General features: G+C 44.1%; 1 protein-coding gene across 30 annotated transcripts in view; it reads right to left on the bottom strand.

The window, feature by feature from the left end:
* The window catches only part of MAPK8IP3 (mitogen-activated protein kinase 8 interacting protein 3), a 73,404-nt gene that overhangs the window by 10,808 nt on the left and 38,708 nt on the right, over positions 1–23,888 (bottom strand). For 10 of the 30 annotated variants that reach the window (XM_048321407.1, XM_048321417.1, XM_048321426.1 and 7 more), the window contains 17 exons: positions 21,865–21,983; positions 17,565–17,576; positions 15,925–15,942; positions 13,543–13,600; positions 12,436–12,588; positions 11,032–11,113; positions 9,115–9,266; positions 8,482–8,538; positions 7,842–8,012; positions 6,283–6,409; positions 5,356–5,451; positions 3,958–4,119; positions 2,850–3,015; positions 2,200–2,385; positions 1,405–1,588; positions 509–628; positions 157–237 (listed from right to left, as the gene is read on the bottom strand). In XM_048321407.1, coding sequence (XP_048177364.1) covers positions 157–237; positions 509–628; positions 1,405–1,588; positions 2,200–2,385; positions 2,850–3,015; positions 3,958–4,119; positions 5,356–5,451; positions 6,283–6,409; positions 7,842–8,012; positions 8,482–8,538; positions 9,115–9,266; positions 11,032–11,113; positions 12,436–12,588; positions 13,543–13,600; positions 15,925–15,942; positions 17,565–17,576; positions 21,865–21,983 — 1,944 coding nt within the window. The remainder of the gene's footprint in view (positions 1–156; positions 238–508; positions 629–1,404; positions 1,589–2,199; positions 2,386–2,849; positions 3,016–3,957; positions 4,120–5,355; positions 5,452–6,282; positions 6,410–7,841; positions 8,013–8,481; positions 8,539–9,114; positions 9,267–11,031; positions 11,114–12,435; positions 12,589–13,542; positions 13,601–15,924; positions 15,943–17,564; positions 17,577–21,864; positions 21,984–23,888) is intronic. The other 20 variants (XM_048321411.1, XM_048321428.1, XM_048321418.1 and 17 more) reach the window with 11 other exon arrangements.

Here is a 23,888-nt window from a genome sequence, read left to right as displayed (position 1 = left end):
ATGGCAGGGGGTTGAAACAAGAGGATCTTTAAGGTCCATTCCAACCCAAAGTATTCTGTGATTCTGTAAGTCTGTGAGAAAGAGCTGCTAACCCACTCCAAAGCATCACTTAAGCCCCAAACCTTCTCCTCCAGGACCCTTGGAACACACACTTACACCAGGCTCAGCACAGAGTCCTTCAGCTTTATTGAGTGCAGACACTTCTTCCAGTTGGACACAGCTGAGTGCACGTAAAGCCTGTGAGAGAGAACAAATTGGGGAGGGTTAGCAGCAGGGCCCACACCTTCAGCCTGCCCAGGCTTGAGTCTTCTCTTCTGGTAGGAAAGGTGGAGGTGAGGTAAGAAAGTGATGTTAAATCCCTGAGACTATGGTGAGCTGAGCAATGAAATGAGGAATGAAAACCTTCTCCAGAAACAAGCAGCGAACAAAAGGTGTGTGGACATGAAAAATAGAGCCCAGAGCAGGGAGGTGACACAGAGAGAGCTCTGCCAACCCAAGGGGAACACACCAGCCATTCTGAGCTCCCAGCCACATGGTGGGGGCGGCACTGGTGCAGGTCCCAGCATCCCCGGTTGACTCCTGATCTGGCAGTGTTGTGCTGGGCTCCATCTTCAGCTGCCCATTCTCCCTGAAGAGGCAAAAGAACAATGTTAGAGGTTTAACAGCAGCAGTGCACAGAATGCCCACCTAGCCTGGCAGCCACAAACAGGTATGGGCCCTTGAAGACACAAATCACTTCTTGCTCTTCGATAAGTTTTTAACTGCAAATCTGCAATTTACACTATTTCCTTCCTCCTCCCCTTACAAACAACAAGTACTTCAAATCTACAGACCCTAACTGTTTAGCAGGACTATTACACAAACAGTATTTTCTCTGTTCATTTCCAACTTCAACAGAAACAACTTAGAACAACATGGGCATTCAGGAACAATCTGTATCCAAGACTTCCACCTGTTCTTAAGGCCATCACATCAGCCTTGTTTGTCTCAAGAACTTTTGAGTGGTGAATATGCTTTCTTGGTTACTGTTACAGCACATCGGAGGTACTACTAGAATAAATCAATCATCATTTCTACACACATATGAGTAAGCTCCTTCAGTAAGAACATGAAGTGTACACATCCTTTGGAGGATCTGCCTTAACCACAGGTCTAAATTCATAGTGAGAGGTCAAATATTTGCATTTTAACAGCTGACTCAGTCAGTTGTAGGCTGAGCCATGTCTGTTTTCATTTCATTTTTTGCCTCCCTATTATCCCAGCTGTAATACTCCTTGGGGACAAAATGGATAGAAGTCTGACACTTTATCAGAAGATCAGGCTGGTTCTCTTATCACAAAGCTTATGAAAACAGAACTGATTAGTAACAGAACAGAACCATTACTCTGACCCCAGCCCACCTACCCATTCTGCCTTGGTGCCTGGGCTGGGACAGGGTCTGTGAACACGTGCTCGGTGAGGGGCCCGGGCCGGGCCTGCATCGGCTCTGCCTCACCAGCGCTGCTCTCCGGTACCTCTGTAGCCTCTGTTGCCTCCTCGGTCGACTGAGACTGGTTGATCTTCCCGTTGCAGACAGGAGCCACCTCACCTAGAGGACAATGAACAGTGTGAGACATGCTGGAGAATGAGTTGGTGAGTTAACTATCTAGACATCAGGCTGTCAATTCTTTATTTTATCTTTCCTTGCCAAACTCAATCAAGCCCTGAGCCTGTGCCACAAACACAGCAGCTCATCCAGCATCTTCTGCCTGGATGGGAAACAGACACTATTTTAAGGTGAGGCCTAATCTGTGACTAGCACAGCACAGCATTGGAAGGACTCCATGGCTGTCACTGCAGTATGGAGTCAGCAAGGGCAGCAGTATGATTTGCATGTGAGCTTAATTGGCTTCCCAAGGCTCAGAGAACAAAGCAATCAGAACAGCAGCACCTGTAGCAGGGCAAACATCTCATCTGCCCAGAATACTCTCCTGTATGACTCCTGCAACCAGGCTGCAGCATGTGAATCAGAGAAAAAAGGAGGGCTCTAAGAAGAAATGTATCAAAAGGGCCTTTGGTACTCCTGTATCATAAAAACAGAATTCTGGAGGCCTCTGAAGTGTTTAACTTGAGGACAGGAGGATGTGGCTGTAACACCAGGAGCTCGTACAGGACTAGCTGTAATTGAAATGTCACTAAGTTTTACATCCCAAAACTCACTCTGTCCCTTGTCCAGCACAGGTGTGTCCCCACGCGAGGAACAGTTGCTTCGTGGCACATTGCAGCGGGTTGCACAGCCCACCAGCGTGATCCCTGCCAAGACACCATCTGCTCCAGCTGACTCTTCGGGATTCACATCCCCCTCCAGGAAGATCTCGCCTGGGGGATAGTCACTCTCACTGGCCGCTGAAGATAAAAGAACAGGTACTCGCATAAATCAAGCAGTCACTGCTAAGTTAATGTAGCTGTACTCCTGAGATCACCCTAATGATGGGAGATTCTGATCCTTGGGGTTCACCACCCTGCAGAGGCACCACAGCATCCATCAGCAGCCTGATCCATGGCAGATCCCCTCATCCCTAGTATCAGTATCCAAGGCAGGTACACAGCCCTTCCACACCAGACAAGGCTCACTCCTGCTTCCAAAAAACACTGTTTGTGTACCAAATGAATGACTTACTGAACCCTGAACAGGGAGGAATCTCCAGAGAAAGGTCCTACAGGAAGGCAAGATCCGGGTTATGATTTTGGGGAACAATGACAGAACATAAGAAGGCGGAAGGGTTAGTTCCAGTTCCCAAGTGAGGACGTCTGTCACTCCTCAGTGGTGCAGGTGACCCTGTGCAGACCCCAGCCTGGGCCCCACTCACCGGGGATGCTGGAGATGCAGAGCACATGAGCGTTGCAGACAGTGAACTGGTCCACCACTGTGCCAGGCTGGTTGGCATCAATGATCACGACTTTACTGGTTGACAGCGTGCTAGTGAGGATCCAGACACGGCTGGATGTGGCATCCATCTCATGGAGCTCCTTTGCCTTTGGGAGAGCAAACACACAGGCACAATCAGCGCTCCTCTTGGATCAATCTGAGCCTAACAATGCTTGGCAACATTTACACATGGTGTAATTTATTTTAAATTATACATTCTATTCTATAGTAAAATTATATAAGAATTTTTTTCTATTTTATATAGTTGTCTAATCAGTTATATTTTAGTTTTTATTTTTATTAATTTGATTCCATTCATGTTGTTGCACTAGTATCCAGAGCACTGGCCAAAGAGCCTGTCTGACTCCTTATGCTCCAAGAGCAATATGGCCACTAATTTCTCTGTTGACTTGTCTGACAAATGTCATATCAAATGTCACTGAATATTCATTCATCCAGAATGCTGTGAGTCTGGGATGCACCCACAACTGATCAACTGAAGCAAGCTGGTCTTAGGAGAGTATAAGGCAGCAGTGTAAAACAGGTGTGGAGAAAAACCCTACAAACCAGATAGGATAAAATACTGTATTATTATCTGCAAATTACAGCTTGGTTCTTTAAATAGGAGAAAAACAAAAAATCATTTAAGACTACTAAAAACCGGAACTGGATTAAATCTCAAGCGGCCCAAATGGACTCAGACTCTCTGTTCCTTTAACAAAGCTTTGCCTAAATGTATTATTTTTTAAATTTACAATTATGAGGGCTATATAATCTTCCTAGCAACCTCATCAAGCATTTAATTGCCCTTATTATAAGGATTTTTTTCAAAATTCCAAACGTTTCAAAAGCAAAAGTTGGAAAACTTTATACTGGATGATTTGTCCCAAATCACACCCAAAGTTACAGAAGAGCCAGAACACCACAGCACTGCCCCACAAGTACAAGAGCATTTTATGGCACAGTACAAAGGTACTGAGAGAAGGGGTATGGTAGGAATGAAATAACAAAAAACATCGGAAGGAAAAAAATCCATTTTCTTTTCTGACCTTTTTTTTCTCGGGAGATGTATGGTTACTTTTGTTGTTCTCGCCTTCCACTTCCCTATCACAGGTGAGGGGATCACGCCCAGGATCTAGTTTCTGCCCATTCCCAGGCTCCTGTTCCAAAGGTCTCCATCCTGAGAGATTGACTCCAGCTGCACACCACAGCTAAGAAACAGAAGCAGGAATCTGAACTAAGGATTCTGCAGGCTCCGTGGTCTCTTTGAATTTAGGCACCTTTGTGGAGAACTGTCAAATGTCAAACATCTAAAACATTAAGTTGTAAACACCAGATCTTGACAATTTCTCCTAGAAGATATCCAATTTGATGCAGGTAAGACAAAGGATCTCTGTACCCAGCAAAATCACTCCTTTTTAGTCACTGCAAGTGACTAAAGTCACAAGCAAGCCAGGACATGGCTGATGTTTAATGTGTTCAAACTGACAGATGGCAGGTTAAATGAGACATTAGAAAGAGATTCTTCCCTGTGAGGGTGTGAGGCCCTTGCACAGCTTGCCCAGGGAAGCCTGTGGCTGCCCCATCTCTGGAAGTGTAGAAAAACAGTCTGCTGGTTTAGCTCCCACACAAGCAGTTTTTTGAAATCAAATCCAGTTAATCTCCTATGAGTTATTTCCAGGGAGCTTTTTAAGAGAATACTTGGAACAGGGCTACAGAAACAAACACTAGATTTATCCAAAACCCTAAGGGAAAGATGCTGCACAGAACATTATCTAAAGATCACATGTAGAACCTTCTAGAAACAACAGCATTAAAATTTTCTTACAATTTAACCATCAGGATGATTTCTAAAAATAATCTCTGAATGAATTAGTGACAAACTGGCTATTTCAAAACAACCAGTTACAGCAGATAAGTCTATCATCTGCCCACATGACCACTTATGCCCATCTGCAATTCTACTCAAAATATTCTAGTATCGATAGACATGGCTTCACAAAAATTTACTCCAGATAATACTGGCCTGTTACCAATGAATTCTGGTCAACAGTAGAATTTAAGGAGTGATGAAATGCATTTTTACTTTCACTTGCTCATTTTCATGAATTTTTATATTGGTTTGCATTACACCCTGAGGAGTCTTAGCAAAAGCGTTAGAAGCATAAAATGTTGCTGTTGTTAATAAATTGTGTCAAAAAAGCAAACGATGTCAGAGAGCAGCAGGAGACCCAGCAACCAGAACCAGCTGAGAATTGTGTCATAAAATACTTTTTCCTACATTGACTAGAAACCACCATTCAAAAAAAGAAAGTGGAAGATAGAATTCGGAATCTATAATGTCAGAAGAATTCAGATTGTTGTAAAAACTGCAGGTTTAGTGACCCAAATTCTTTGCATATCTCATGTCCCCTTTCTGGACTGCATGGTAACCAGAAGCAACATACCTTCATAGTTGGGTCCTTCTCTACTAGTGGGCGACAATACACAGGCACAGGGACATTTTTCATGCGAGTGTCTTCCTGACCACCATTGGGACTCAGCTAGGGGGAGAGAAGACAAAAAAGACAGTATAAAGCTGCAAACACTGGGATATGGCAAGAGAGATGGAATCAGTGTGGCAGAACCAATCAGAGGTGGCTGCTGCTGAGGCTTCCTATCATGTCTTCTGTGAAACAGAGTACTTAAGGGGAGAAGAGCAGTGCACTCAAGAGACAATCTCACAGTCATCACTGCCCCAGTGATGGCCAACAGAGGTTACACATTGCCCTGCTGATAGAGAAAGGATGCTCCCTGCAAAGAGTCAGGACACCAGCATTACCTTCCATCGACAGCTGGACTTGATGATCTTAAAGGTCTTTTCCAAACTTAATGATTCTATGATTCTATGGCCTGAAACTTCCAAGCCATGCTGCCAGGCTCCTCCCTTTCAGGGGGTCTCTGACCAGTGAAATGCATCATAACCCAACAAGTAAGGCTGATACTGTTTGATTTTGTGTTACTGATGGGAAGAAGTGGGCACAAACTGCATTTGTTTTTCACACTAAATGATTGTTATAGTTCTCAAAGTATAAATGAAATAACTAATGTTCCAGCCCAATTATAACAAAGGAAATTAAAAAAAAAAAAAAAAAAAAAAAAAGAACTAGACTCTGGATGGAAAAGTTTAATTTCTTTTGGTTTAACGTGCTTTTCAGTTTCAGTATTTTCATGCAGAGGATGTCCTTCTACTGACTTTGGTGGAGATAAACAGAACATTAATTTGGTCTGTGCCTACAACTATCATACAAACAAAACATGCACATGGTACCTCTAAATTAATGTCAATGACTAAAGTCACCTCCCCCTCAGCCTGTCCAGAGCATGGTCCCTACCTGCTTGTACTTGGCTGGGAGGCTCCAGCCACAGGCCTGCAACCGCCCATCATCGTTCCGCACGTGCTCCCGGACCTGCCGGTACTGCTCCCGCTTCTGCTCACGGCGTGCCGAGGATGTGCAGTCACTGAGGAGAGAAGCACAGCGTCACCTTCCAACTCATGGTTAAAGAGAGAAGCTGAGGGTGAAGGGAATTGGGCCAGAACAGGGAAGCTCACACACAGCAAACCAAATCCAGCTGTGAAAACAGATGTAGGCAATCAGAGACAGAAAAACTCTGTTGAGATGCAGACACAGGCAGTTCTGACCTGAGAGATGTGGCAAGCCAAGTCATTGTCATCACCACTTATGATGTTCCAAGAGCCTTTCAGAAACAGGGAATAATCCTTCTCTAAAGCCTATGAATCTAGGAGATGACAGCAATTTTTGCTGAGCTGTTACAATTTACCAGTCTAATGTCTCCATCAGGAAGGCATTTTGAGTTCTCTCCCTCCTCATTATACTCAACTATGGATTTTTCTGTCCATTTTTAAGCTTTCTCTGCTGATAAGGAAAACATGCACTAACTTCTGGTTCCAACAGAACAACTCCAGCTTTGCACTGGCAAAGGTTAAACCAAAAATTTATCTGTGAGCTTTTAGACATGTTTTAATATAAGCAAATGCTGTTTGTCAGCTTCAGCTCTCAATAGGTTTTTAAACTATCATTCTGAGGTACAAACAGCATCAGCAGAAAAATTAAATCCCGTGGGCAGCTCCATTATGTAATCCACTGCTGGGAAGCACTCAGACACCACAGCATGACTGTGAGACGTCATCAGAGAAAAAGACAGAATAAGGGCAGTGGGTATCTATAAAGTTTAAATTTACCTTTCTACAAGATACAGTGTCTTTTCAACAAATCCTTTTTATTGTAGAAGTTATCCTACTTTACCACCACATTCTCCAAAGTCCTTCCATAAAAACACACCCCATGTGAAAACCACACAATCTTTGCAATGGCAGAACATCTTGTGAAGTCAGGTAAAGCACAAAAGAGTTTTCTCCCTTCATGTCAGGGGCACAAAGAATTGGGGTAAGACTGTAATACCTATACCCAGAGGCTCATTTTTAGCATGGTTAAGATTAAAACCAAGTACTGGAACTTAAATGCGCTGTGGAGAGAACTTTTATCTTCACTTAAACGCCTTGACATTCTATCCCTTTGTCCTGATGCTGCCATCACATTCCACCACAAAAACCCTCCTTCATTCCACCCCAGTCTGCTAATACAAGTGCAGAACTAGAGCGAGGCCAACTCAAGCTCCAGTGGTCCCTGCTGAGATGATCCATCATGGCCTAGAAAAACATGGCTACTGTATGTTTGGGAGGACAAGATTTGCTGAACTCATCCATATAGTAACTGATCAGTGAAAGCACAGAGAGATAAACCACATAGAACAGAGAAATACTAACGTCACACAGACTGTTTCTAAAGTGGAAACCAGCTTATTTTAAACACTGCTGCTCTTTGGGAGAGCTGCAGGGGGGCCTGGCTTGGCACACAGCCCTGCAACTCACTCGTCAGGGAAGAACTCGAGGGTGCGGCTGCCGGAGGAGATCTGGCACATGGTGTGGCTGCGCCGCTGGCTGAACCCCGCCGTGGTGGGAGACTTGTAGTGGATATTCACAGAGGGGTAGGTCCTCTTTGCTGGGGGAGGACTTGAGGAAGAGCTGAACAGACGGCTGAAGCTAGGGACAGAAAAAGGCCAAAAAGTAAGAGAAAAGGTACCTGGAGAGACAGGCACCATAAGATACACAAAAGGGGAAGCAAGAGGTATGGGATCAAAAGCTGTTAAGCCCATTACAAAAACTGCTCTATTGAAACCCAGAGCTACGTCCTTGGTTTGACTGACATGTTCTTAGCTTCCAGAAATAGGTACCTTCTGAAAACAGCCCTTTATTACAACTGACTGTGAGTGTATAAATGTTTCCATTCCAGGATACTCATGAACTTTTTCAGCTTGTAAAACAAAATCAATGCGCATGGTCAGATCTAATTTTAATTTCACTAAGGACAAAGGAAGCCCGTGAAGGCACAAAGGTTAAGCCAACAACACTTCTACCTGACATTAATGTCAGAGTCTACTAAGTTGCTGTCTGAAGTAGAAACAGCAACACTCCCTTTTCTTAATCTTGCACAAACCACCAAAGAACTTACAACTGCCAAATGGTGGATTTCTTCTTCTCCTGGACGGATGGGTGCTCACGGGAAGCTCTATGGACAAACACAGCAGAACCAAGTTAATTTCTGCATCTCTGCCAAGCATCAGGTCATTTCCACTAAGGAAGCCACGTCAAAAGTCAGAATTCATTCTAAGACATCAGGGAAAGGGACATGCACTCATCTTCAATGCAAACACACCCAACCACTTTAAGTATCAACACTGACGTGAAAGGCAAGTAAGCGTGTTTAACGCAAAGTTTTATCAACTCTCTGTAACATTGTCTGCCACAGAAAGTGTGGGAACTACAGACCCCAGCGTTAGAGTCACTTCAAGTCATAGCCTTTAGAACTCATCAGTCAGAAGCAATACTCCTCTCCAGATCTTCTCCCAGCTTAATAAGCACGCAAGAAACAAGCAAGACAAACAACTGTCCGGTGTCTCCAAATAACGGTGGCAACATGAGATTTGCAGCCCAGGTTCAGGAACAAGAGAGAAAGTATTGGTATTAGGAGAGAGGCATCTACAGTCTGGAAAACTCCCAGTATTTCTCAACCCTATGTTGGTAGGGGTTGCATTGACCACAGGTTCTGTCCTAAACAGGGATGTTACCTAACACCCAGCCTCACCTGATCATCTCTGTCCACCTGACAGCCTCCTGGAGCTCCATCAGCCTCTCCTTGTACTGGTTGCGCTCCATCAGGACCCGGGCCATCTCCACGCGGGTGAAGCGCCGGCGCTGGGCAATGGGAATGTTGTCCTGCAGAGGGGAGGAGCACTGCTTCAGCCAACAAAAGATGGAATGGGATTGAGGTTAGTACCGGGCAAGTCAGGGGACAGACATATATTTGTTAGTTCTTCTCCTGTCCTGCTTGATCTCCTCCCCATTTCCCCGTACAAGAAGCTAATTCAGACAGTGAGCTCCAAACTATGGCCCATGGACCTCTGGGTATTCGGCAAACCCATGGAAATTAGAATGAGAATCACCACCAACTTGAACACATAGACCTCACACACACACACACACGCACACACACACTAGTGTGTGTGGGACTATTGCCAGCAAGGTGCTTTGATAGTCTCAAGGAATGGTAAGAATTGACGGTGGTCCGTTGGTCCAGAAATCTGGAAACCAAAGTTTTAATTCAGTAACAAAGCCAGTCACAAGCAGCAGGGAGCACTACATAATGCCATCTGCCCCCTCAGGAGGACTGGAAGGAGATAGTCTGTTAGTACAGACGGAAAAAGATAGGATACGCGAAACTAAGGAAACACCTTTTCCTCTTTGGTGACACAACTTGACCTTCCAATGAGGGCACAGGCAGCTTTGGGTTGGGAACAACAGGAGTGAAAGTCTTTGTCTCTTTTAAAGAATGGAGAACGAGAACAACATGAGTAAGTTGCAGAAAGTATCTGCCCAAAATAAAGACTGCAAGGATTTCAGGAACTCATTACTAGGAGGTGGCACGGGGCTGTGTTAGACTGTGGCAATTCCCAAGCTCAGCCTGGCTGGTAAGTGCTGCTGAGAGTTGGAATAGCACAGACTCACCAAGGCCCTCTCTAGCCTCCTGGACTTTTAATCAAATCTGTATTACTAGTCAAAACAAGAACTGTATAAACAAAGAGGAATTTATAAATTATTTTTTAAATTAAAAAAAGAACCAGACCTCCTGTCAGTTCAGCTGAAAACAAATCCAACTCTCTTCAGTAGCTCATGAGCCCAACTTGAAAATCTTCCCATCTACCTAAATTTTCAATAGACCAAGTTCACGCCAAATAAGACAACAGATTTAAGCTAAAACTGAACCTGCTCTGATACCTTGTGTAAGAAAGAAAACAGTAACACTGACAAGCAATGTATTTAACTCCCTGTCCTGGCAGGGACATTTACAAGGAAAATCTTGTTACTGCTTGATTTGCCTTTTTTTTTTTTTTTTCCACTTACAGTTAGTCTTTGTTGAAAAGCCTCTATCCCAGCCAAAACAGTTTCAAGAGCTGTCCTAGAAGAACAGCCCACGAGCCTTCTCTGCCTGTACCCTGTAACAGGCAGTACTAGCTTATGGAAAAGAATTAACAAGAAAAACGCAGCACTAAGACATGGTGGTAGTCACTGTTGCAAAGCTGGCTGTGTAAACTGGATTTTGCTGCATGATGTCCTCACAGCTACATCTTCACTGCCAAGGTGGGGAGAGGCTCTTCTGGATTAGCTTGACAATCATAACACCCAGAGAGAATCCTCACTGCACACTAAACTTTATTTCTAAATTAGGATGGTGTTGAGCAGGGCAGTGCTCTAGCACCCGGCTACAGAAACTACACCCTGCACAGTGGTACTGCCACTGGGTCAGCTGCTCCTCTCTGCCAGATTCTGTTTTGAAAGTTATATGAAGGGATTTCATGCTCATCAGCCACAACCCATTCACCAGCCTTGCCCTCATTGCTAACAAAGGCACATCAATCTGCATCTCAGGACTCGTATACACGAAGCAACATAGGTAAGTAAATCAACCCCCTTTCCCCGCAGGCATTTTAGTAATGTCATATACCAATTCTGTACAGAGATAGCTGCTTACATCCTCCACCTCCTCTTTGGGCTCTCGTCGGGCAACAATCGCTTCAGATTTCACTCTAGGAAACAGGAAGAAAGGGATCAAAACAGCAGGTGACACCACAGCTAGCTTTGGGAAGAGAATCAGCTATGGGAAGTCTGGCTGCATCCATGACAAGGGAGCCATCTCAAACCATGTGTACCAAATGTACAAATTCTGAGATGATTCTCTGGCATTTTCCTTCCCTCTGGCAGCACATTACTCTGAACAGCTTCACTGACCTCAACCCCCTTTTTTCAAACATTCGTTGTGAGCACCAAAATATTGACCACTGGAAGAATCCAGCCAGTTTCTATTTCTGAACCAGCATCTACGTTCAAATATTTGATGAGAACTGAGCCATTTTCAACAGGGAAAATGCTGGCTTAAATGCTTCTTCTGGGCTGCTTCTGGTTTCAGTAAGATTCTCTTGATTCTTTGTGATTCAATACAGTGAAAAAAGCCCCTAATGTGAAGAACAGTTTGCCAAAATGGTAAAGAACACCAAACCCTGACAAAAAATATTGAAAGTATTTAAGTGAGTGCTTTTAATTTCTTTGAACTCCTAATTTATGAGGCATTACAAAAGGCATTTAAAAAAATCTCTCGTCTTGCAAGATTACTTTCACTTCAGACATTCTGAACAATGAAGAGACCAGTCTGTGTTACTCTTGGTGATTCTGAGCTCAGACTTCAGAACCTTCTGGATTTCAGCTGGAGAACAAACCCTGTCCTCTGCCCTGAGCTCCTGCAGTCATGTGCACCCAGCCACAATGCAACTGTTCTGCTCTGAGCTCCAGGAGGCAGCTTTGTGTATATGGATGTGAAACCATTCCAGGCTTTGCTGGGCAGTTGGGCTTTAGTTTCTCTAGTTTGAGAGGAAGATAAAAAGTGGCATCTTCCTGTATCGAACTTTAGAATCCCTTCTGCCTCTTCTCACTCTTAACATGAGCAATGAAACAATTACCAATATAGGCATTTAAATATTGCTTGGGCAACTCCATATGAGCTCTTTCAGTAAATGAACGGGCATTCACTTCTCTCAGAGCTATCCTGGCTGCTAGGAGGATCAAGCTCTTGGCAGTTTCCTTCAAAACTACTGGTTTTGAAATTCCCTTTCTTTGGGTGTTTTTGATAGTTGTTGTTGGTTGGTTGGCTTTTAATTGCAAATTTAAACCCTTAATGCTTCGCTCCAGGGAGCCTGGGTTTGGAGCTGCTGCTGCAGAATCCTCATCCTGCCTTGTTGTACTCTCTAAGGTACCTTTGAATGCCAGTGCTAATCCCATGAGTGAAACAGAGTAAAACAAACAGACGAGGTGGGTTTACCACTCTTCACTCCCAGCTCCTTGGGTAATCACTCACCTCTTTAGCTCCTCCTCCAGCTCCTTGACTCTGGTTTCTATTTTGGCTTTGGCCTGCTTTGTTGCTTCCAGTTCTCCCTTCAGCACTTCCTGCTCCCCAGACAGCTGGTCCACCTTGGCAATCAAATCATTCTTCACAACGTTCAAAGCATTTCTTGAAGGTGTGAAAGGGACAATAAGCCAAAATGCCCAAAACCAGCAGCTGTCCATAAAAGAGGCCTTTAACTAAAGTCACAGACACTACAAGGGGAGGTGAAACAAGTGTGTTTAACAACTCAGCCCAGCTATGACTCATGGGAAATTAAACTTTGGGAAGATGGAGCTGCAGAAGAACAGAGAAATCACCATAATGGTTCAGGATGAGGTTTGTCCGTTCCTGTATCGTGACTAACAAACCAACCTCTCCTTTGGAAGATGGCAGAACACCGCAGAAGGCAGGTGTAGAGCAACCGGTATCTATTTTTGACAGAACTAAGTCTGAAACACACCTTTCAGAACTGCTGTCATCTGCAGTTGTGGGTAATTGTAGACGATGGCAATAGAAATATGCAATTCCAATCAGCTCCAAAACATCTTAAAATTATAAAATCAGCAGCTTCCCATCAGAGTAGGCTCTCCAGCTCTCCCTGGGAGCACTCTGCCTTCCCCTTCCCAGCTTCTCAGCTTTAATAGCTGGTTTGCCAGCTTTTCTCAAAAACCAACTCCATTACATTGTCTGCTTCTCCTCTATCAACTATGAAATAGTTGAGAAATCAAGTGACAACAGTTTCTTTCCTAAAAACAAACCTTGCAAATAAAACCTTATTATCATCAACATCCTCACAGAGGCTCAGACCGACACATGGATTCCCCCTGAAGTTAATTTAGAGATTGCAATTGATCTCAGATGGCATCAGGCCCTACCAGCACATGCCCAGAGGCTTTACCCAAGTGCCTGCAGAAAGGAAACAGTTAGGCAACAGCTCAGGAGAGCAAATCTTCTACAAGTGAAGGAACAAGTATTCAGGACAACCAATTAGATAAACAAGTGAGGCAGTTCTGGCCAAGACCAAGGTGACATCTCATTTATAACCAGGCAGGTAGGTCAGAGCATGCGACAGTTCCTTACTTGGTCTCCAGCAGCTGCGAGTTCTCCAACAGCAGATTGCCCACTTCTTTGCCCATTCCTGAAAAGAAAGGCCAGGTAGTTTTCACCTGCTCTCCTAGAAACATGCAGCTTTTGTGGCACTGCCTAACTCATGCTCCAAAAAAAGAAATCACTTTTGTTAGGCTTCCCTAGATTCCTGTGTCCTGTGTGGAGAGTGGAGTGTCTCTAGCTGAATCACCAAACAGCACCAGCAAAGACACCCATGTGTCCTGTAGAGAATCCAAATTCAGACCTAGCTTCTCACCCCAGCCTTCACAGACCTCTTTGAGAGGGACAGAGGGGAAAGCTTCACTAATACCAATCAGGGAAGTCCAGGCAGTAACTCCTGGTTCAGCCATGAGCTATTGCAAACATTTTTTATCATTCCTCTCACAGAAAGAAGGTAGAGTTTATGGGTTTTTCACAAGCATAGCAGAACACTGTCCAAGTCCTGATCTGCACACTAGTGATTTTCTTCATTTCTTAGCATAAGCCGAATTTTCTGTTTGCATGATTTGGGATCATGGTTGTGACAAGTTTCATGCACATGAAAGGCTTCCCATTATTGACCTTCTGCTAGAGCAATTTTAACAGGACTGCAGATTGTCCCTTGCTCTATCTAGCTTTAACAGCTTTCTCACAGATGTTTTAAAATGTGAAGTCTCAGTTTCACTACTTCAGACCCACACTCAACACCTACAGCAGACACTCCGCACTTGCACTTGGGCATCCACGTACAGCTGCAATCTGCAGACTGGTTTACAAGAGCATTGACACATCTGGGGCTGAGAGTGAAGGTCGAATTCAGTATTTCATAAAACCGATAAAATTTAGGGACCAAAAGCACATCTGGGTTGTTTCCTGCTGCCAGGGACTTGCTGAGTCCCAGGGTCAGCCTCTGTCTTATAGTGGGGAACAGAGGCCACCTGAGAGCTGAAGACAGGGAGGCCTCTCCTGTTGGAGGACAGTGCTGAGGGGTGCAGCTCGTATCTCACCACAGGTCCCAGAGCATGAAGAAGTCTCCCCACCATCAGTATTTGTCCTGCCCTCTGAACTCTCTCTTCCTTCACAGCAAAGACATCAACAGTTTTCATGACACGTCATTTGCTGATTAATTATTATTTGCAAGTAAATAAAAACAACACAAACTTGAATTAAATGGAAGTTAGAGGAAGATGGCAGCACATGAGAAGTGAGAACACACCACAACACTCCAACATAACTCTTCCCGTAGTTAAACTGGATGAATTTATGATGACAAAAGCAAATTCCCAGCAAGAATGAGTAAGAAGCAGCATTTTCAAAGAACTTTTGAAAAATTAGTGACAGATAATGAATCACTTTGATGTTTCAGGCAGTGTGTGTCAGAGAATATTCCAACAGCACAAAATGGGAAACACTAACTGCAGTGCAAACTACAGTGTATTTTGGGTTGGTAAGGTGAAGGATCTATAGCCCTTTTTTTTTGTGACATGCGGCATGTAAGTCAGATGACTCAGAAGACTTCTGTTTATTAAATTCTTTTCTTGCTCATTTTTAGTGATTATACAAATAATCAAATAAATATTTAGCCTGTAAGGCATTAAATTGGCACAAGGACATTAAAGATGCTGAGGAACATCCAGGGAAAGGCTCATCCCCATATTTTTCGGATTAAGTCTTTTTTCTTCATATTCTTGAGTCATGCATCCCTCTCTGCAGCTGTTTTTGGGAGAGAAAGGAATTCTGGGGAAGAGGGTGAGCTATCATGCCAGAACTAAAGGCCACACAGCATTCTGTCAGTATCCTTCACCACAGCTTCTACCTTACTTGTGTGTGATGCAGTGACAGCCCAATGCCTTAACCACACCTCTGGCAATAAAGAACATGATGAAGCCTCCCAGAGCCATGGAATGGCACTACGAGATCATCTTGCACAGGCTGTAATGGGACAGCTCTGCTCTTGGGAAGGAAACTTTCAGTGTGGAGAGACCATAAGGAGACCTCTTCAACCCTCTGGGGTGTGGAGCAAATGGAGGATAGGTCTGGGAAGAGCCCTGTCCAACAGAGCTCATCCTGTATCATCTTCCTCCCACAGCCAGGCAAACAATGTGAAGCATCAAAGCGGATCATCAACTACAATGAAACAGAAGAGAATCCCCAAACCACCTCTACAGAGCAGCTGCATCCTGCTTCTTGGAGAGGTGCTACCACCACCACAAAAAACCAAACCAAGGTGACGCAAGACATATGGACAGATGATGAGTGAATGGAAGGAATGCAGGAAAAAATAAACATTAAAAAAAAAAAAAGAAAACAAAAGAAAACAAAAGAAAACAAAATAAAAGAAGAGAAAAGAAAAAATTAAAAAGGCCTTCGCCTTACCAAAGAAATCATCCCGTACTATGAGAGCCATCCCATACGAGAAAGGGAACAGAAAAGAGATGGGGACAAGGGGGAAGAAAGGAAGAGAAAAAAAGCAGCCATTAAGTACCAGTCTGTAAACAGCAAACAGAGCAGCTCATCAGCACATGTACAGTGTGTGGTGCCAGCACATGTGATGCTTGGTAGAAAGGTATCTTGTTCTGCTGCAGCCTGACCTAACTGGGACTTCACCTTGGAGTGTCACAGAACAGTTTGGGTTGAAAGAGACCTTTAAAACACATCCAGTTCCAGCCCCCTGCCACAGGCAGGGACACCTCCCACCAGACGACGTTTCTCCAAGCCCCATCCAACCTGGCCTTCAACACTCCCAGGGATGAAGCAGCCACAGTTTCTCTGGGCAACCTGTGCCAGGGCCTCACCACCCTAATTGCAAAAGAAATTTTTCTTATATCTAATTTAAATCTCCCCTCTTTTTTTCCAAAACCATCGCCCCTTGTCCTATCACAACAGATGTCAGGATAAGCTTGAGATGACCTCATCTGCTTCTTTCATCTTCATCATTTTCCCTGTATGATACATCCTTGAGTTTCCCATCACCACAACAAAGGCAGGTCAATAGACATTATGAACAGGGTGAGGGAAAGACAGTAGCAGGGGGGAAAAAACCAAAAGTGGGGGTGAGTATCAAAGCTTTCATCTGGCCTAAAAATGCCCAAATCCACCTCCACACGGCAACAAACTCCAACTTCAGTGGAAGGTTTTCTGAGGAATGTCCACAAAAAATGTGGCTTACAGTAAAACCAGTTTGAGTGAAAAGAAGGGATGATGCCATCCCTTTCTTGGTATCATCACAGAGCCCGCACTGAGCAGTGCCGGGCACAGGGACGTGGCACAGCTTGATGGCGCATCACACTATGGCAGCTATCGGGTCACCACCTTTACTACAGGGCAAACTTCACCCAGTTTGCACTGTAATCAAGAGAGATCCCCTTGACTTCAACTAAAATTGCATCAGGGCCCAAGTGTATTTTACAAGCAGGTGCAAACCTGATGGCAGAGCATGGCCTTGGGGCAGCAAGCAGCTTCCTCCAACAAAGGACAGAGCCACCACCCAACTCCTGCCAGAAAGGCAAAGTTTCCACCAAAGACAGAGGCTTTGCCACTTTAACCCATCACGAAAGTGTCTTTAATGTCACTGCCGCAATACCTGAAGGGAGTTGGTTCGCACCAGGTAACCCCCCACAGCCACTGGCACATGGAGGGACTCCTCACAGCACAGGCTGCGGGGAGGACAGTGGACCCTTACTCAGTCTGTGCCCACCCGACCTCTGCTACAAGTACCCTTCCTGGCAGAAAAAAAGCCCTCTGTTGAGTGAGAGGACAGTGTGACACTGTGGAGCAAACCTGCCCACAGCCACGCGAGAGAAAGTGCATTGAAAGGCAGCAGGAGCATGAGCAGAGCAGGGACCTCCTGCTGCAGGGACCCACCAGTGTGAGGCAACCAAGCAAGGCGAGGTGGGAGAAGTCTGCAAAGCCAACCGTGTTTGGACAAGAGCAGGGGAGTATCACACGTGTATACCACATCATCCGACCTCAACCAGAAAAAAAGAAACAAGGAGAACTGAGCAGGAGATACACACCTGAGAACTCCCCTATGCGCCATGTCCAGCGAAGCACAGAGAGACAAGGGAAAAAGGAAGTGAAAAAGGATCAATCAGTGACTGAAACCAACAAAATCAAAATTTTGTTCAAAAAAAATTAACAATGATTCAGCCATTTCAATGTCAAAAGGCATGAAATAGTAAGGACAGGACCTGCCATAGCTGTTGATGGCATGACTCTACATATAGGACAGGAAAAAAAAAAGACAAGGAAAGGTAACCCGTGGTACAACTGCAACCACATGCCTCAGCTACCCCCAGATTTCCAGATGTGAATCTGAGGCAATCAGATCTTCCTGGACTGGGTAAACCTTTATTTTGCCTTTATTTAGTCATGTACCACTAAATGCAGAACAGCTCATTCCCACTACCTCTCACTTCCCCTCCCCTTGTGATTTTAACAGCTGGATCCTCTGACAGTAACTGCTCTCCAGTGACACTTCAGCTTGAAAAAAATAACTGGTTGCACTTAAAACCTTTTTTTTGTACAGTGTAATGCTGGGACTTAGTTTGATAATCCCATTTCAACTTCTGTACACAACACTGTATATAAACTTACCGCTAATAAGGCTGCATTTCTGTCTTCACCACAGACCCCCTGTTGTTTAATTTCCAAAGCAAATATGGTTGGTTATCCTAGACCTGAATCACAGAATGGCTTGGGTCGGAATGATCACCCAGTTCCACCCCCTGCCACGGGCAGGGACACCTCCCACTATCCCAGGCTGCTCCAAGCCCCATCCAACCCAGCCTTGAACACTTCCAGGGATAGGGTAGCCACAGCTTCTCTGGGCAATCTGCTCATCACCCTCAGTAAAAGGACCTGTCCACTGAACACAACCAAACTGCTAGTGATTGTTTGTGTCTGGAAACACTTCGGATAGGGAAGAGCAGGAAGGGAGATCTGGTAGAAGGGGGGGAGCTGAGAAAAGGTGAGATGGGAGAACAGGAGTCTACCCAGAATCACCTATGATTAACAAGTGAATATGCAGGAAAACAGACAACTAGTGCTCCTAAGTCTGTAGGAGAAATAAGGGAATTTGGTCCTCAATACCCATTAGTAAATAATTGTTCTCACTCCACATTTTCTCCAGAATACTTCCTATACAAACCCATATATGTAAAGCAGTATTAGAGGTGGGGGAAACCTGCACGTTTTATTTAATATAATAAAACATGAAGGGTGCCAATTTTGTACCAGAAATAAATGGGATTTTCCATTCTGGAATCAGATTTGCCTGCCAGCCGCTGCTCAAGGGTAATTTCTGTAAGTCCTGTTTTTAAGGTGCTCTTTAATGAGATTTCTCTTTCTTTAAGAAACTGAGACAAAAAAAAAAAAAAGAGTATATTGTTTACAGATTGCCAAGTTTTGAGAGACTGGAGGAAGTAATAAGTCTTCACTTAAGTGAGCTTATAGTCATTCATTAATATGATTTACAGAAAGAAGTGAGCTCCAAATATGGCCTAAAGAGAACTCTTTCAGCTTGTGGATCTTGTTTCTTACATCATGTTCATAAAGCACCATTTCCTCTGTGTTTCTTCAGACTCAAAGGTACAGCACAAAGAGAGAACATTCTACCTAATAAAAAAGGCAAAATTCGGGACTGTGTTGACAGATTTTTGTCAGCCCTAAGATCTAGCTCTTTGCTTCTGTCTTTACCAGACTTTCTTTTGTGCTTTTTATTGGGCAAAGCCAAATAAAAGTACCAGTCTCATTTCTTGTTGAGAGACATGACCCCTGAGATCTCCCTGTGCTTCCTCCCTTTGTACAATCAGCAACGTGTGTGTTCATTTTAAAACACTCTTATGTGCCAGAGTCAGTAGCCGGAACTCAGCCAAAGGATTACTTAGATCCATGTTTATCACAAAAAAAAGGCACAGAACTACCTGATTCCATCACAGTCCATCTCCCAGGTTTGAAAAGGAACCAGCCTTCCTATTTTGCTGGCCCGCCATGGGATCACCTGCAAGGTTTCTGCTCCTGTGCTCAGGCCAGAAAATGGTCCCAGCACAGAAATGTCCTCCTTGTAAGCCACGCTGCAGACTTCAGAAACTACACTGTGATCTTCAGGGCCTGCACTTACATGGCAACTGTTCAACAAAGTCTTTGTACATTTTTATTGCAAGTGGTAACTACCAAACAACAGACATCTCACCACACTGAAGTCTTTGGGCAGCCTTATAGCAGGAAGAGGTGAAGCACCTTTCACTTCATCCGATACTGTAGCGAACAACCATGCAAGATTTGGGCAACAAAAAGTTTTTGCCCTTTGAAAACAACAATCTGCATTTCTTGCTGATCACTGGGTCAGGCTACAGGGTAATCCCAAGAGGAAGTGGATTTCCAGAAGGCAGGAAAGTGGGAAGCACATTGTCTGAAGCCATTCATACGCCAAGCAAGTAAATTTCCAGAACAGTAACTCTTTCAAGCCAATAATACCTGATACCCCAGCCATTTTGGGGGGAGAAGAAAAGCAGCAGTTGGCACAGTGATCAGCAGACAGAGCTGCAGAATCAACCCAAGGCTCCTTGATAAGGAAGCACCCAAGGACCAAGATAAAACATATAGTCAGTGGCAAGATTATCTGTGGTTTTAGTGCTCTGATTCTGCTAGGAAGAGAGCTCCTGATAATGTATGGAGCTGGCTAACCAAAATTCATTCCACAGCTTTAACCATCACATGTAGTTCCTACTGTCAAGCTTCCCTTTAAGCAGGAGCCCCAGCCCTTCTGCAAATGGCTACCAGCATCCAGGGGATTCTCAAACCTGGAAATCTTGCTTTTCCTTCTAAATTCTTGATTTTGTAAATATTTGCACAGATTGGCTCCCATTGCAGGCAGAGAAAGCCTGTGTGTTCATCCTGAGTCTTCTGCAGATTTTTTTTCTTCTGGCAATCTTGAGTTGAGTTGAAGGTGAAACAATAAATGATTTTATGCTTTAGGCAATGGCATGAGGGCTCTATTGCATGCTGCAGGGCTAGCACGATTTAAAAAAACCCCAATCCAAACATACCCATATCAAAAAGCCATTTGCGAGCATTCTGATGATAGTCTGGTTCTTGTTCTTAATTCCAGTCACACTATTGGCTGTAATAGTACAATTTCACAAATACTTGTCTTTCATCAAACAAGTAGTATTGTATTCACTCCTTTCCAGTTTTCAGTCCACACCTTAAAGGTTAAGTTTTTGGTTAATCGGGCAAAATCTATCCCCCCTGCAGAAACATAGGCTTTTTGAGGGCCCTGACACAAGACATATCAAAGCTGATGCAAGTACCTTCCTGATTTGGGCAAAGGTGAGCTGCTGCAAGTCTGCGTGACACACTTCAGCTCATTCTTTTCTGGACATATATATAGAACCAAATTTATAAGATTATCCATAAGCATTACTCTATATGGATTGTCTCCAGAAAGGAAGCGTTCGCTTTCAGATCAGATCTCTTGCCAGTAAGTACACATAACCCGTTGTTTCTGGAGTCCTCATGTGTCCTAAGGCTCCTTAAAGCAAGCAGTAACATGGAAAATGAGCTACACTGTTATAAACTCTATCACCTGCCTGTATCACCTGAGTATTCAGAGACCACTTGTACTGTCCTGATGCAGGAAAACAGCAGGAATTAAGAATATGCTTAAATTCTGTCAAAAATCAAAATCTAGATACTCAAGAATCCAATACAAAAGGTACGGACAGGGCTCAGAGGGCTCCCTTGAGGCAAAGCTGCTTCTCTGACTGCTAGAGAGTCCCAGCCAGGAACACAGAACACAGCCTGGCTGCAGGTATTACAGACACTTTCAAAACCAGCCTAAAAAGTGAATTAATACATCTCTTAGGCTGACTGTAAAACAGTAAATACTGCATTACAGACCATAACTCCACATCATTTAAACATCAAAAACTTAACTAAATGAGTTACTTCCTTACAAATTTCAAACAAACTCTTTATTCTGAGTATAAAATTACTGGGGGAGGAATTTTGGGCCAGAAACAGAAGCAGCAAATTTTGTCTTCAAATTATTTGTGTGGGAGAATCCTGTAGAAAAATAACTTACGCACATAAAGACAACCCAAATAAAAGTTACCTAATAGCTGAGATTATTTTCTAAGTAATCATTACTGTACTGCAGGTACATGCTTCTGTCACATGTATCTCAATTTCCATGCATTCTTAAAAAAGCTAAACATCCAAGTTCTGAAAGAAAAAGAGAATTTAAATGCTTCTAAAAGCTTAATATAGTATCATTGTACCAGAGAAAACAGAATGGTTCTAACAAGGTTTTACCTAGCAGATCTGCTCCTTCATCAACATCTCCAATGACCTCAGACCCCGCTGTGGAAAGTTCATGGTACAGGGAGTCTGTGTTGATGCCAAATGCTTTGTTCACAATCCCCTGTGTTGGGCTGTTGTTGGAAGCAAAAAAACCAGAAGGAATCTTGTTACTTAACAACATTTAAGATCAAACATTTATCTTTGAAATACCGAGCATCCCAGACTGTTGCAATCAAAACCCCGAGAGCACATTCCATCTGTTCGCCATTGGCTGAATGAGGGAACACACCGAGTAAAGAAAATAGCACGTGTTATTCCCCATATCACAGAACCATGGAATGGTTTGGGTTGGAAGGGACCTTAAAGACCATCTTGTTTCAACCCCCTGCCATGGGCAGGGACACCTTCCACTATCCCAGGTTGCTCCAAGCCCCATCCAACCTGGCCTTAGACACTTCCAGAGATGGGGCGGCCACAGCTTCTCTGGGTAACCTGTGCCAGGGCTCCAAATATGACCTAGAGAGAACTCTTTCAGCTTGTGGATCTTGTTTATTACATCACATTCATGAAGTACCATTTCCTCATAGTGAAGAATTTTTTCCCAATATCCCATCTATCCCTGCCCTGTGGCAATGGTAAGCCATTCACCCTTGTCCTGTCCCTCCAGCCCTTGTCCCCAGTCCCTCTGCAGCTCTCCTGGAGCCCCTTTAGGCCCTGGAAGGGGCTCTGAGCTCTCCCTGGAGCCTTCCCTTCTCCAGGTGAACACCCCCAGCTCTCCCAGCCTGGCTCTAGAGTAGAGGGCCTCCAGCCCTTGGAGCACCTCTGTGGCCTCCTCTGGACTTGCTCCAACAGCTTCATGTCCTTCTTGGGCTGAGGACACATCTATCACGCACAACGTCAAAGCTCATCCAGAGCTTGCCCAGAGATTTACTCTGAAGTCATATAAATTAAGGACTATTGAATATTTCACAGAAAAATTTCAATTTGCAGAAGTGCTCAGCTTTGACCTGTCAGATTCTGCAAGGATTCCCATGCTCCTATCAATCTAGATAGAAACCTCAGACAGCAGTAATACCAGGTAAGAAATTCAATGCTGAAAACAGCAATGGCCTTTTTACTTGGCCAACCACTAAGTGTAATCAGCCTGAAGGGTCCATTTTCCCTTTGGGTAAGCCTATGTATTAAAAGGCTTCTTCTCATGTCCCCAGATGTATTTAAATGAAGGTAAATCAAAGTTAATAGTTTTTAGTCTTATCAGATAAGGGCACATTTCCATCTCTCAGTGTCTTTGATACCATCAAGAATCTTCTCACATTTCTTGACAGCCTCATGGCTCAAGCAGCAAACAGCTGTTACAGGATGCGCAGGCGAGGCAACCTCTGGGATTGTAGCTGTCTACTCTAAAAAATTGTCTTAATGTGGGTTATAAACACTTTGCAGTTCTCTGCCTTGTATGAGTGACATCAACCAGCATGAAAAGCAGCTGTGCAATTTCTCCAGCAATCTATCAGAAAGGTCAACACCAGTGGAGATGATCTCAAGTTGTATTGCTTCATTATAACACATATAATCTCAGTGATTACAAATGGAGTGTAGTAGCCTCTGATATTGCAGTTACAGTGCACTGCAAAGAAGAGGGAAAAAAAGTGGATTTTTCAATTACAGAAAAATTCCAGCTACCAAGACTTCTGAGAGCAATGAGGAAGTACAAATGGTGCCGTGATGGCACCGCAATTAGTCAGTTCACGCAGTCCGATGGTCAGCACAAATGGCAAGAGAAACCAGCACTCTGTCTGACCTGGAGACCTAATTCAGACTGAACTTTCCTCTGGCATCGAGCTTTCAGAGCCGTATGCATCATGAAAGCACTCTGCTTTCAGAGCAGCATACACACTGTCAGCAGTCCAAGTCAGGCCGTGTCTCCTGTAGCTCTCAGTCTCACCACTTGGAGCAGAGATTCCTGCCTGAAGAGCTCCGGTGCATCAATCCTCTCTGTTTCCTTCTTATGCTTGGATTTGACCCATTTTTTATCTGAT

Source organism: Corvus hawaiiensis, chromosome 16, assembly GCF_020740725.1.
Source record: "Corvus hawaiiensis isolate bCorHaw1 chromosome 16, bCorHaw1.pri.cur, whole genome shotgun sequence".
Lineage (NCBI taxonomy): Eukaryota > Metazoa > Chordata > Aves > Passeriformes > Corvidae > Corvus > Corvus hawaiiensis.
This window is presented reverse-complemented; position numbering and strand designations above follow the sequence as displayed.